Source organism: Capricornis sumatraensis, chromosome 4 (genome assembly GCF_032405125.1).
Source record: "Capricornis sumatraensis isolate serow.1 chromosome 4, serow.2, whole genome shotgun sequence".
In the NCBI taxonomy this organism is placed as follows: domain Eukaryota; kingdom Metazoa; phylum Chordata; class Mammalia; order Artiodactyla; family Bovidae; genus Capricornis; species Capricornis sumatraensis.
The window spans coordinates 100,208,853-100,222,320 of record NC_091072.1 but is presented as its reverse complement, the minus strand read 5'-3'; the positions used below and the strand labels follow the sequence as shown (position 1 = coordinate 100,222,320).

General features: G+C 57.3%; 2 protein-coding genes across 7 annotated transcripts; both read left to right on the top strand.

Annotated features, from left to right (window-relative positions):
- Positions 1 to 859: 859 nt before the first annotated feature.
- DTX3 (deltex E3 ubiquitin ligase 3) lies at positions 860 to 5,759 on the top strand. 4 transcript variants are annotated; one of them, XR_011144822.1, is made up of 6 exons: positions 860 to 877; positions 2,240 to 2,301; positions 2,485 to 2,559; positions 2,917 to 3,646; positions 4,563 to 5,012; positions 5,116 to 5,759. XR_011144822.1 is itself a non-coding variant. In XM_068970798.1 (6 exons), the coding sequence occupies exons 3-6, from the start codon at positions 2,531 to 2,533 to the stop codon at positions 5,189 to 5,191; spliced, it is 1,053 nt and encodes a 350-aa protein (XP_068826899.1). In that variant the 5' UTR covers positions 860 to 877; positions 2,240 to 2,301; positions 2,485 to 2,530; the 3' UTR covers positions 5,192 to 5,759. The 4 variants fall into 4 exon arrangements, 2 of the variants coding, with proteins under 2 accessions (XP_068826899.1, XP_068826900.1); XM_068970798.1 differs by having other exon boundaries at positions 4,563 to 4,780; XR_011144823.1 differs by lacking the exon at positions 860 to 877 and having other exon boundaries at positions 2,248 to 2,301; positions 2,898 to 3,646.
- A 452-nt stretch (positions 5,760 to 6,211) lies between these two features.
- ARHGEF25 (Rho guanine nucleotide exchange factor 25) lies at positions 6,212 to 13,231 on the top strand. Of its 3 annotated transcripts, XM_068970917.1 has the most exons (16): positions 6,212 to 6,338; positions 6,620 to 6,734; positions 8,980 to 9,194; positions 9,328 to 9,423; positions 9,734 to 9,810; positions 9,986 to 10,052; positions 10,237 to 10,340; positions 10,528 to 10,597; positions 10,693 to 10,782; positions 10,880 to 10,972; positions 11,160 to 11,210; positions 11,367 to 11,444; positions 11,605 to 11,805; positions 11,953 to 12,133; positions 12,409 to 12,620; positions 12,923 to 13,231. In XM_068970917.1, the coding sequence occupies exons 1-16, from the start codon at positions 6,240 to 6,242 to the stop codon at positions 13,031 to 13,033; spliced, it is 1,860 nt and encodes a 619-aa protein (XP_068827018.1). In that variant the 5' UTR covers positions 6,212 to 6,239; the 3' UTR covers positions 13,034 to 13,231. The 3 variants fall into 3 exon arrangements, with proteins under 3 accessions (XP_068827018.1, XP_068827019.1, XP_068827020.1); XM_068970918.1 differs by lacking the exons at positions 6,212 to 6,338; positions 6,620 to 6,734 and adding an exon at positions 7,951 to 8,047; XM_068970919.1 differs by lacking the exons at positions 6,212 to 6,338; positions 6,620 to 6,734; positions 10,693 to 10,782 and adding an exon at positions 7,951 to 8,047.
- The last annotated feature ends 237 nt before the right edge of the window (positions 13,232 to 13,468 follow it).

The window sequence follows — 13,468 nt, the reverse complement described above, 5'->3', positions numbered from 1 at the left end:
AAACCTGGCTTGATATGGCCCCAGGGAAGTGAGTCGGACTGGGGGCGGAGACTGCTGAGTCTGATGTGGGAAGCATAAGAGGGTCCGTCCCTACCCCCACCCCTCCCCCCTCGCTGTGTGAGTTTTTAACTATTTCAACTATAGACTTGATACCATCACTCCAAGGCATTTTTTTTGCACAGAATGTATTCACTTATTCTGCACCAGCCTCAGTGTAAAGAGAAAAATCAGAGATCAATATCCAGCTGAGAGCAGGTTTGACAGAAGGTAACAATCTAGGAAAAGGCAAGCAATAAAGAAGGGAAACGTCTTAGTCCTGGATTTATTTTTTAGAACCAATGCTTTTTACTATGACTCTTCTTCCTACCTCCTATTCCTCAAAGGCCTTTCTAGAAAAAGGATCACAGAGAAATTGCCCCCTCTTCCCCACCTACCTAAACCGACACTCCTCACCCACCCATCTGCCACCAGCTTCCAGAAGCTGCCACGCAGCTGGCTGGCAAAGAACAGGGAGAGAGGGCCCCCCTCCGGAGGGGAAAGCGAGAAGGGTAGCGTCTCTAAGGGATTTACCCTCCTACCCTGGGCTCCACGACACCACCCCCGCCTCCAAAGATTGGGACGGCGCCTCCATTTCTGTTTTGGGGCGGAAGGCAGGGGCTTGTGGATGGAAGGGGGTCAAAGGAAACGGTGATTATCACCTGGGAGGGGGAAGGGGGTGCCATCCTCCTTCATTCCCTCTTCTTCAGTCTGCACCCCCTGCAAACTCTCCCCCCGACACCTTCTCGGGGTCTCCCCCCCGCCCTTGTTGCTAAGGCCCAGACCGTCATCCCAGCAACAGCCTCAGTCATGTGACCGGCAATGGCGGCGCTGACGAGAGGTAGGTGAGCCCGGCGCCCCCCACACCCACCGCGCGCCCCCCGGACCCTTCTCGCACCCCCCGCGCGCCCTCCCGCTTCCCCTGCGCCCCGTCCTCGGTCTCCTTCTCTTGCGCGCGACCCCGGGGGTCCGGGCCCGGCCCCGCCGATCCTCCGTCTGTTACCCTCCAGCCTTGGCCTCCATTTGGGGGTTCTGGGGCCCGCTATCCGGCCGACATGCATCCCCACCCAGTGGTGGGGCTGCCGGGGCTCTGCCGAGCCTGGGATGCGGGGAGTTGGTTCCGGGTCGCGTCTGGCAGGAGGTCGTGGGGGGGAGGGGTGGAGATGCCTCCGTGATGCCCCCAGGGACCCTGGCCCTTCCTGGCTGCCCCTGTCCGCCGACCCCTCTCGAGCGGGATGGACTGGCCCCGTGTCCGGCCTGGGCTGCCCCAGAGGAATCGGACCCAGCAAAAACTGTGGCCCCGCCTCCCTTTTCTGTGCCAGCAGGACTCGGAGCAAAGGACACCTAGGTCCTGGCTTCACTCTGATGGGGAGGGGGTGTTCCACCTGGATGGACCGAATGAGCCGAGGCTCTAGGGTTCCGATTTCGCTTTCTGAATCTTGAGGTGCATCTGGCCTTGAGGGGACTGGGAAGGAGGCACAAACGGAGAGCTGCTCCCTTTTGGATCAGTCAAGGAATTGAGGTCACACTAATGGCCCTTCTTTCTATTTGGGCTGCATTTGGAGGTGTTGTAGGGATAGCTCTGTAGCTGAACACAGTAAGACTGGGGCAGGGAGGGGGTGGTGGTGGTGGAGAATATCAGGGTGCTCCAGCGGATCCCCTGCGTGAGCTCCACCCCTCCTGAAATGCAGCCTAGGTTGCTGGCAGGCCTGGATTTTGTGTGCTGGGTTTAAAAGGTGACAGCGAAATACTTCGTTATTACAGGGGCTTCTGCCACTTGGTCCGCATTCCAAACAGACTCCAGCAGAAGGGACCGGGTTAACACTCAAGGAAGGCACCCTAGCACTAGGAGCTGAATTATTGGCAAAATGTGGAGCAGGGCGAGAAGCTGGGGAGCAAAGGAGATATTCTTGTCCTTGTGATATGAGGGAGGTGGCAAAACAGACCTCTCTGTGTGTGGGCTTTTCCCTTCCAGACTTCTCTAATCTGTGTCCCTAGGTTTCTTAAGAGCCCAGAGCTGAGGAAGAGGAAAGTTAGCATGTTGAAGTTCCTTCTTTAGGAACTTGGCCAGAGGCTGAGGATGAAATTCTGCAAAAGACAGGGAGAGGAAATGGAAGGAGGAGTTTTTGTTTGCTTCTGGGCTGACTGGGGGAAACGGTAATATTTGTCATCCTAACCCCTCCTCCCTCCCTCCCCCCTCTAGTCCTGGTCAGCTGAATGTGGAAACAGAGGGAATTCTGCTGTCACCGTCCATGGGCTTTCCAGGTATCTGCCTTTCATGGAAACTTCAACTTTCACCCTTAAATTGGTTTCCTTCATTCCATGTTCCTAGTAATCCCATTCCCAGGAGATTTACCCCCAGGTTCTGTCTGTCTCGTGGGCTGCTGGGTGGGGGCATGTGGAAATGGGAGAAGGGGTTTTCCACTCCTTTTCCTTTCCACCCACCAGGTCACACAACCTACAAGTAGGGAGTGGGGACAGAGCGCGCGCCTGCATGCCAATTCTAAGCTCTTCAGGATCAAAGTGAGCAAAAAGGAGGGTCGAAATCTCCTTTCCTTTTACAGAACCTAGTCCAGAGTTGGGGAGGGCCAGGATGCTTCTGTGCTCTAGGGAGGAGTGTAGAACCAAGACTGATGCTTACCTTAGATGATAATAAAGTTAGAGCAGCTTTCTTGCTCTTCAGAGGGTGCTGGAGTTTGAAAGATGGGAGGAACTAGAACGTGAACTTGGGGGAGGAGATGGGGGTTGGGCTCTGAGAGAGTAGAGGTAATATAGGACCGGAAAGGAATGGGAAGTAGGAGGCACTGATATCTGTGAAATGGGGACCCCCCCACCCTGAGTCTCTTTTACCCTGGGGGCAGTGTCGTTCGTCCTGTCCAGAATGGCAGCCTGTGGAGGCAATTGCAAGAACAAAGTGACTGTCTCCAAGCCTGTGTGGGACTTCCTGAGCAAGGAGACCCCTGCCCGGCTGGCCCGGCTTCGGGAGGAGCACCACGTGTCCATTCTCATAGACGGCGAGACTTCTGACATCTATGTTCTCCAGCTTTCCCCTCAGGGCCCTCCCCCAGCTCCTCCCAATGGGCTCTACCTGGCCAGGAAGGCTCTCAAGGGGCTGCTCAAGGAGGCAGAGAAAGAGCTCAAGAAAGCTCAGAGGCAGGGGGAGCTTATGGGCTGCCTGGCTTTGGGGGGTGGAGGGGAGCACCCTGAGCTGCACCGCCCAGGCCCACCCCCTCTCCGAGCAGCCCCACTCCTGCCCCCAGGGGCCCGGGGGCTTCCCCCACCTCCTCCTCCGCTGCCCCCTCCTCTTCCTCCCCGCCTTCGGGAAGAGACAGAAGAGCAGGAGAGCACCTGCCCCATCTGTCTGGGAGAGATCCAGAATGCCAAGACGTTGGAGAAGTGCCGGCACTCGTTCTGCGAGGGCTGCATTACCCGGGCCCTGCAGGTGAAGAAGGCCTGCCCCATGTGTGGCCGTTTCTATGGGCAGCTGGTGGGCAACCAGCCCCAGAACGGGCGGATGCTGGTCTCTAAGGATGCCACACTCCTACTACCCAGCTATGAGAAGTACGGCACCATCGTCATCCAGTACGTCTTCCCGCCCGGTGTCCAGGGGGTAAGAAGACTGTGGCTGCCCTTACCCTTTGGTTTCCCCAGGCTCCTTGTTCTCTGATTGTTCTCTGATTTAGGAAAACTGGGTGCGAGGGGAGTATGGTTGTTAGATGTGATATAGTCGTGCTGTCTCCTGGGATGCCTTCCCGCTCAGCTCAGTGCCCTGGAGCAAGAGGCCCCCTTGAAGCCTAGCTTTTCCATCCCCACGACCCCAAGGCACCCATGAAAATCAGGTATGAAAGAAAGGAATCGAATTCTGTTTCCTTGATGAACTTGGATGTTGACAGCTATTGTCAGCAGAGGTGAAGCCTGTGAGGATGGCGGCTCAGGTGCAGACCAGCACAGTGGGAAAAGTCAGACCTCCCCTCAACAGTGCTGGGAGTGTTAACTCCATTTCAGATTTATGAGACAGAAAATTTTGTTGACAGTTGAAGGTTAAAACAGTAGTGGTCAAGAGCCTACAGGTGTCTTTTCCTGCTTGACAAAGAGTAATGTCCAGTTCTGGTTTGCAGAAAGATGAGGGAGCTCTGAAGGAGAGAAATACAAAAATGGAACAGGTTAGACAGTGGAAAATGCACTGGGAGTACTTTCAGGTGGAGAAGGGAAAGCTGAAAGATAAATGATTCTGTCTTCACATTTCTGCTGAGTTATCTGGAGAGTAAGGCCCAGCTTACCTCCCATCAGTTTCGAGAATCGTTTGTTGCTTGCGGGACTGGGAGAGCAGAAAGAACCTCTGAATGATGAGAATTTTGTCTGGAAACAGGCTTCTGGTGCCCAGACCCTAGAGCTGGTCCTTCCGTGGAAGGCTGTCACTGCCCCAGCAGCATTAGCTGGGAGTGCACAGCCAGAAGGCTGGCCACCACGACCCTCCATGGGCCTCAAGATGCACAGCTGCTCATTCTGCCTCCCCATTCCCCCAGGCTGAACACCCAAACCCAGGAGTTCGGTATCCTGGCACTACTCGGGTGGCCTACCTCCCGGACTGCCCCGAGGGCAACAAGGTGCTGACCCTGTTCCGCAAGGCGTTTGACCAGCGTCTCACCTTCACTATTGGCACCTCCATGACCACAGGGAGACCGAATGTCATCACTTGGAACGACATCCACCACAAGACAAGCTGCACAGGGGGACCACAGCTGTGCGACATTCCTTCTTCCCTTCTCTTCGCTCTACCCTTTCTCCCCATTTCAACAGAGGGAACCCCTTCTCTTTGGGAGCCTCCTCACTGGAGAGGACCACCCCCAAACTATTCAACCGTCTTGTCCGTCCCAGTGTCTCCTATAATCATCCTGGTCCTGATGTGCCCAGCTTAACCTACAAATATGAGCAGAATTGGGCTGTTTTCTTGGGTTTGGATAACCTTAAGGAAGGTGGGGAGGGGCTAGAGTGGGGCACCAGAATGAGGGTGAGAATGGGGGTAATGTGAGTAAGCCTGAGGGGCTAACCTTGACCCTCATTTCTCTTTGCTCCCAGGTTTGGGTACCCGGACCCCACCTACCTGACCCGGGTGCAGGAGGAGCTGAGAGCCAAGGGCATCACCGATGACTGAAGGACAGCCCCTTCGGGAAGCCGTTGCTGTTCTCCAGTAGGACCCAACGGAAGCCTCTGTTCTCCCTCCCTCTGCCCCCCTCACCACTCCAGTAGGGGACTGTCTGACCAGGGAAGGAGTTTGCAGAGGGAGGGGCTATCCCTTCCCCAGCCCCCCACTGGCCGAGTGCTTCAGTGCAGTGTGAGCCACTCCCTTCTGGCAAAGGCGCTGTCCCAGGCTCTGCTCCCCTCCTCCGCGTGTACATAATCCCAGCCGCCCTGCCCCCTCCATTGCCCTTGGCTTTTTCTGGTATGTGCTGTGCTCCAGTGACTCTGCTGAGAGAGGACCTGGGTGGGAAGGGAGGGTCTCTGGAACCTCCCACCCCCACACACTGCTCCACTGCTGAACTTCTGTGCAGGGAGAGGGATCAGGCTGCTGTGAGCACCCCTGGAGCCGGCTGGCGTGTGTTCTTCAGAATCAATTCCCCCTTCACCCTTAGACTTGTCCTTTCTCTCCTGTGTCTCTGTCTCTGTCAGTCTTTCTCCCGCTCTTCTCTGCCCCCTATAAGGAGCCTCCTTATCCCCTTCTGGAATCGCCGCCGGACTGTAGCTTTTAATTTAATAAAAATAAAGTAAAATATGCAACTCTATGCCGCGCCCCTTCTGTTCTGTGGGCCGGGTCCGAGGTAGGGGTGGGATGCGGGGGCTGGACCTGCTGAGAAGGGGCGGTGGCGGTGATGGGGAGCTCCCTGTGAGCCTCGCCAGGCTGCCTGCCTCCGGAGGGCCTGGAGCGGCATGCACTTAGCGGGCTCCAGGATAACACAGCGAAGCCCTGGATCGTGCTTCGACGGAGGAGCTGGGATTAAGAGGGGTTTGTTGTTGAATGCCGGTTGTAGAGAAAGCGACAACCCTACCCCTTTAGAAAAGTTTGGCTGGGGTGGGAGTGGGGGCGGAGCCGGGCAGGGGGGCGGATTCGGCGGCGGCAACTCCCCGGACGCACGGAGGCCTCAGAGCCCCCCAGCTTCCGTGCCCCCTCGGCTCTGAAACTTGGAGGAGGGTAGGGGTCCAGCATGAAGCCCCCGGATCGCCCTGGCCCTGGCCGCACTGACCGGATACTGGGGGTCATGGGGGGCATGCTGCGCGCATGCGCCCTACCCGGGCAGGAGGGGGTAAGAAGGGAGACCAAGGTGGGGTCGGGGTCTTTAGCGGGCTTCAGGACGGCTGCACCCCACAACTCAATATACCCGCAGACAAGAATTCTGCGGAGTAGTCGCAGGAATTCAAGAGTTCCATTAAGAGGAACGTAGGCACGTTTTGGGGTGAACTAACTGGTCTCTCCACCCTAGCCTCGGCGACCCTTTCGTAAAGAGTGGATTTTGACAGAAGGGGAAGCGGGAGGTGAAGGCTGGGCGTGGAGGGCGGGTTCCTTACGACTGCTCTGTACCCGCAGCCCTCGAAGAGAAGCCCCCTAGGGCCGGGGGGTACCGAGCCAGGATCTAACTGTACGGAGGGGGATCAGAGAGGGGAGAGCGATCGTGAGGTCCCCGCCTGGGTTCCTCTGCTCGGTAAGAAGCTGGGGGTGGGGTGGCGCCCAGTTTGCCATCCTGCGCAAAGTGGAGAATTAAAAAATATGCTGCTCATATTAGCATTAAGGTTCGCATCTAATTTGCATGAGACTCATAGAAACTTTGAGACCTCCACGCTTCTTCTCGCCCTCTAGTCGACTGTGAGTCCTCCACCTCAGCGGGTCCCGAGCCCCGCTGGCGGAGTGTCCCCGCGCCCCACCCCTGGCCCCTCGCCAGCCCAGTCTCCAGGACTTCGCCTTAATTGGTGATTAGCCTCAGCTGGAGTCCCGGGGCCTGGCGGAAAGAAGGGTCCGGCGAGAGGGCGGCACCTGGGCTGTGTTCCCCACAAAGAGCTCCCCATTCATGCACCCTCTACTGGGGGACCTCGTCCCCCGCCCTCGCTCCCCCCGCGCGGCTTGGGACAGTCCCAACCCCGGGACATCTTCGCGCAGGCCAAGGCCCCATCCGCTGCGCCCTTCTCCGCTGCAGAGGCCGAGGGGCGACCCCGGCAGGCCCCGCCGCGGGGCTCAACCCCCACCCCAGTGCTCCGCAGCCGGAGCTGGAGATGCGGGAGGGAGGGGGAACCCGGGGGCTGAGGAGCCCCGGCTAGAGGGGAGGGGCGGAGGCGCTGGGGATGTGAAATGGGAACGTGGTGGTGCCTGGGGGAGGGGGGGTTCGGCTGAAGGGGGAAACCAGAGGGAGAGGGCGGAGCTGGGCCGCGGAGGCCCCTCCCCGCGGCGGCCGGGCGGCGGGGCCTGTTATTCCGCTCGCCGCTCAGCCAGGACCCGCGCCGCGCCAGTGACTCGGGGAGTCGGCCCCCGCCTCCTCCTCTGCCCGGGCCTAGAACCACCCCCAATCCGAGAGGCCGGAGACGGAGCGGGAGCGGCTGCAGCATCCCGGCCCAGCTTCCTCCACCATCCCTCCCCTCCCCGCTGGACATCTGGACCACCCTGGGCCCCGCACCGGCTCCGGAAACCTTCCCCGCCCAGTTCGGCGGCCGGGCCCCGCGCCGCCCTCTCTGCAGAGCCCCCAGCCCTCTTCCAGACCAGACTTCCGCCTACCCCTGGACCCCCGCTCTCTATTCCCTCCCTCCCCCCCTCTCCCAGCCTGGAGCGGGGTAGGAGGGAGGGGGGTGTGCACCCTGCGCCGTCCCCGCCCCCCGTGATTCCCCCTGCATGGCCGGCCCGGGTGGGAGGTGCGGGGGGGCCCGGGCGCCATGCGGGGGGGGCAAAAGGAGGGTCGCTGTGCCTGTCCCCATGTGATCCGAAAAGTGCTGGCAAAATGCGGCTGCTGCTTCGCCCGGGGGGGACGTGGTGAGTGTAAGGTCGCAAGGGCTCAGTGTTGAGTCGGGGGCGGGTTGAGGGGTTCAGGACTTATGTTTGTCCCGGCCCTAGGGATTTAGAGGCTGGAGACTATACCTGTCTTTTCCAGGATAGTGACTTAATAGGTGATCTCAAAGATTCCCCTCTGCCTTCATTTCTATCAGTTCAAGTTAAGGAAACTGGGGAAGGGGCAAGGGACTTCTCTCAACTGAGTAGGAGAAGAACTCATTCACAATCCCCTTAGGCCTAGAACCACATCTTCCCTCAAATCTTTTTGCTGAAAATCTACTTAAGGTCTGTAGAGGGACAGGGGGGTGGAGGAATGAGGGATGAGGGGGCTACCAGGGGCTCTTTGACAAATCTCAGCTTCTCTGTCCCTGAGCCTAGGCCAAGGATAACTCTGATGAGCTCTCCTCACTTGCCCCCTTGTTGGGTTTGTGCTTGTGTTGGGGAGGTGGGCTGCAGAAGTCTTTCCTTTTCATAGTGATTACTGCAATTGGTGGAGGAGGGGTCTGGGGGTGGCAGATGGGCTCTTAGCTCTTTTTTTCCCCCCTTTCTCAGAGAATGGTCTGTACCCATTGCAAGGGGGAGGGTTATAAGAGAGCAGATGGCCACCCCCAGCTTCCAATGTCTACCCAGATGGCTGCCCCCACTGCCATGCTCAGATATAAAGGAACCTCCACATGTAACTGGGGGTGCCAGGCCTAGGCAGCCAGGTGTTTACTGTCCTTCCTCCTAAGGGTGCCCTGGTGAAATTTTCTTCCTGGCCAAGCCAAATGAGGATGGCAAGAGAGTGAGCCCTGGGGGAGAGGGGCTGAGTATCACAGAATGGAAATTCTGGGAGCTCCCTGGGGACCCTGAATCTAGAGCTGAAGCAACATCTGTCATTCCCTTTCTCCCCCCACCCCACCCCACCCCATCAGAGTCCTACTCCATTGCTGGCAGTGAGGGGAGTATCTCAGCTTCAGCTGCCTCGGGTCTGGCTGCCCCCTCTGGCCCCAGCTCTGGTCTCAGCTCTGGCCCCTGTTCCCCGGGCCCCCCACGGCCAGTCAGTGGCCTGAGAAGATGGTTGGATCATTCCAAACATTGTCTCAGTGTGGAGACTGAGGCAGACAGTGGCCGGGCTGGACCATATGAGGTGAGCAGGGAGCAGCACAGAAGCATGGGAGACATCCATGAAGAATGCTGGGAGAGGGCGGGTTGGGTGCCACTGGTCATGGGGAGACACAGCTATTGTCCCTGACCTTTGAGACTTGACCTTTGGCCCCTAGAACTGGATGCTGGAACCAGCCATAGCCACGGGGGAGGAGCTGCCAGAACTGAACCTGCTGACCACATTGTTGGGAGGCTCCGGGGATAAGACACAGGTATGAAGAAATAAGGGCTCCCAGATAGCTCAGTGATAAAGAATCTGCCTGTCAATGCAGGAGACACAGAGGAGTTGCGGGTAGGATCCCTGGGTCAGGAGGATCTCCTGGGGAAGAAAATGGCAACCCACTCCAGTATTCTTGTCTGGAAAATCCCATGGACAGAGGAACCTAGGGGCCTACGGTCCATGGGGTTGCAAAGAGCTGGACATGACTTAGAGACCAAGCACACATGAAGAAATAAGTCTGGGGTGGCTTCCCTCACCCAAGGGTCATCCATTTGCTTACTCTGAGATGTTCTTCCTTCCAGCCCCCTGAAGAGGAGACTTTGTCCCAAGCCCCTGAAAGTGAAGAGGAACAGAAGAAGAAGGCTCTGGAAAGGAGTATGTAAGTGTCTACACATTCTCTCTTCCTGACCTCCCCCCTCCAATCACATAACTTGCAGAGGACTGTCTCTCACAATTTAGATTTGAGACTTGGGATTTCCTCTGAGGTTGGCCGTGGTAATGAAGGGGCTTCTAGTCCAGGAAAGAGGAAGTGGCTAAACCTGTTCTCTTCCCAGGTACGTCCTGAGTGAACTGGTAGAGACAGAGAAAATGTACGTGGACGACTTGGGGCAGATTGTGGAGGTAGTTCCCTTTTCCCTTTCCAGCCCTGGCCCAGCCCTTTCCCTCTTCCCAGGGCTGTGTTAGAAGGTGCTTCGTTGCTCCTCTGTGCCACCCTCCCAGGCTCCCAGACTTCCTGGACTTTTTGAGGTTCCTACCGGGACGGGGCCCACAAGCACACGCGTGCTCCCTTCCCACCTTCCCACAGGGTTACATGGCCACCATGGCTGCTCAAGGGGTACCCGAGAATCTTCGAGGTCGTGACAGGATTGTGTTTGGGAACATCCAGCAAATTTATGAGTGGCATCGAGAGTAAGTGATGGATCCCCTGAGAGCAAGGGGGAGGGGCATATGTCTGGTGGTCTCTGTGTCCTCCCCATGGGCCCACTGTGGCCTGAGGAAGGTTTGGAGAGACTTTCCGGGCAACACTACGGGGCAGACAGCTCTAACTTGCCCGGGATGGAGTATTTGACCTGCCTTTCCCTGTCTACCCCTCCAGCTATTTCCTTCGGGAGTTACAGCGCTGTTTGAAGGATCCTGATTGGCTGGCTCAGCTATTCATCAAACACGTGAGGCTTGAGGGCGTGGCGTCCAGAAGGGGAGGGGCTTGGGAGTGGATCAGGCCTCACTGCCTCGACACTTTCTTAAAATTTACCCTTGTTAGGAGCGCCGGCTGCATATGTACGTGGTGTACTGTCAGAATAAGCCGAAATCAGAGCATGTGGTATCAGAATTTGGGGACAGCTATTTTGAGGTCAGTGGCTGAGATACCTTGGGGAAAGGGGGACAGAATCATCAGTACGAGTGGGCTTTCCAGGCTGCAAAACCACCCCGTCTGTCTCTGTCCCCAGGAACTCCGGCAGCAGCTGGGGCACCGCCTGCAGCTCAACGACCTCCTCATCAAACCAGTGCAGAGGATCATGAAGTACCAGCTGCTGCTCAAGGTCAGGGCCACCTGCTTCCTGGGGGGCACAGCAGGTTGGGACAACCTTTTCTTCATTCATCTCCCCACGGTTCCTAAGGCTCCCCCTCGAATTCCTGGGGGCCCTCACCTGTGTCCTCAGGGGAGGGTGTGAGGCGTCTTGAGGATGTCCTCATGACCTCTCTGAGAATTTCTTTTCTGCGTCTTAGGATTTTCTCAAATATTACAGGAGAGCTGGGATGGATACAGAAGAGCTGGAGGTGAGGGCTCCCATGTCTCGTAGGACACACCAGGCACACCTTATCTTCCTAGTCTCCTGGGTTCCTATCTGGTTTATAGGGGGAGGCTGGTTGAAGAGGTCTGAAGAGGCCTCTTTCCCAGCGTTGACAATGCTCCTCCCTTTACCTGCGTCCCAGCAAGCGGTGGAGGTCATGTGCTTCGTACCCAAGCGCTGCAATGACATGATGACCCTGGGGAGACTTCGGGGGTTTGAGGTACGGGAATGGAGCAGAGAGTCCCTATAGGGAGCTGTCCTCCTCTCCTGGGGTTGACAGGAGCTGGCTGGTCGGAGTGTCAGGGGAAGGAGGGAGGAGCAGAGAGTGGCCCCCTATTCTCTTCTGGTTTCTCTCAAAGGCCACTTTTCTTTGGTTTTAGGGCAAACTGACTGCCCAGGGAAAGCTCTTGGGCCAGGACACATTCTGGGTCACGGAGCCGGAGGCTGGGGGGCTGCTCTCTTCCCGAGGCCGAGAGAGGCGTGTCTTTCTCTTCGAGCAAATTGTCATCTTCAGCGAGGCCCTGGGAGGAGGAGCACGAGGTGGAGCGCAGCCTGGTTATGTGTACAAGAACAGCATCAAGGTGGGGAGGGGGACCCCCCGAGACGGGTCTGACTGGGGTCAGGGAGGCCTCTGAGAGAATGTCTGGCTCTGGGATATTTGTTGGAGGGGGCAGGATCCAGAGTAGGGGCTGAAGAATTTGGGGGCTACCTCCTCTTTGCCAATCCAGGTGAGCTGCCTGGGACTGGAGGCAAACCTCCAAGGTGACCCTTGCCGGTTTGCACTGACCTCCAGAGGGCCAGAGGGTAGGATCCAGCGCTACGTCCTACAGGCTGCAGACCCTGTGGTCAGTCAGGCCTGGATCAAGCAAGTGGCCCAGATCCTGGAAAGCCAGCGGGACTTTCTCAATGGTGAAGCCCACCCCCTCACTCCTTCCCATCTTCCCTCAGCCCTTTGATCTCCTGAATCCCTCCCTGCCCAGTCTCCGATCCCTGACCTCTCCCCTCATCTCCACTTTTTCACTACTAACTTGAGATTTAGTAACTCAGAATCCCTCTAAAGCAACCTACATTGGCTGACAGTCCTTGGGAGGGGAGGGCAGAGTGGGAGAAGATGGCCTGAGCAGAGCCTCTGGGAAAGGGTGTGCTTTGCTGTAACCCTCCTTCTGTCCCTCTCTTTGCCCCAGCGCTGCAGTCACCCATTGAGTACCAGAGACGGGAGAGTCAGACCAACAGCCTGGGGCGGCCAGGAGGGCCTGGGGTGGGGAGCCCGGGGAGAATTCGGCCTGGAGACCGGGCCCAGCTCAGCACACACACTCCCATCAATGGCTCTCTCCCCTCCCTGCTGCTGTCACCCAAGGGGGAGGTGGCCAGAGCCCCCCTGCACCTGGACACACAGGTATGAGGAATGAAGTTCCCTGGTTGTAAGGGCAGAATGGGGAGGGCTTCTCTTTCAGTTCCAGGTCCCCAAACCCCCATATCATTCCTTTCTTTCACCACCTTCCTTTTGTCTGCCCCTTTCCTACTTCCAATCTCTTGCCCTCCCCGACTCCAGTTTAACCCTGGGAGAAGCTGATGGTCTCAGATGATCTGAGATGTCTGGCAAGAGGGTATGGCTTGACTAGGGGCTTACATTGACAAGAGAGGAGTGAGGGTGGATGCCTGAACTTCTTTGATTCTCTGACTTGAGCCTCTTTTCAGGCCCCCAGTGCCATCCTCCAGGCTCCTCATGACTCTCCTCCAGTTCCACCAATTCCGGACACCCCTCCCTGCCAAGCCAGACTTGCCAAGCTGGATGAAGATGAGCTGTAAACTGGTGAAGGCCATGGGGGTGGTGCTGACTCAGCCACTCTGTTCCCCCAGGAACTTCAGGGCAATCTTTTGGCACTGCTCCAGAATTCCTCCCTCTTGGTGTGTCTGGAGGGTGGGCAAGGCTGGGAGTGGTGTCAACTTGGAGGAGGGCACCTAGATTCAAAAAGACTTCTTTCTGCCCAAGGAACACAGCTTCCTTCAGCTCCCACCCCTATGCATGCATCACAGGTCCCCCCAAAAGGAGGATATGTGGGTGGGTGGGAGGGCTGGGGCAAGGGCCAGATAGAAATTATTGGTTTTGTTTTTGATTTTTCTGTTTTCTGAGAATAAAGGTTTTGTTATATCACTAAAGCTGCTGTCTTAGCAGAGGGAAAGGGAAGCTGAAATTGGGGTAAAGGAGTGTGGAAGAGATCAGATGGCCCCTCAAATCAGTCA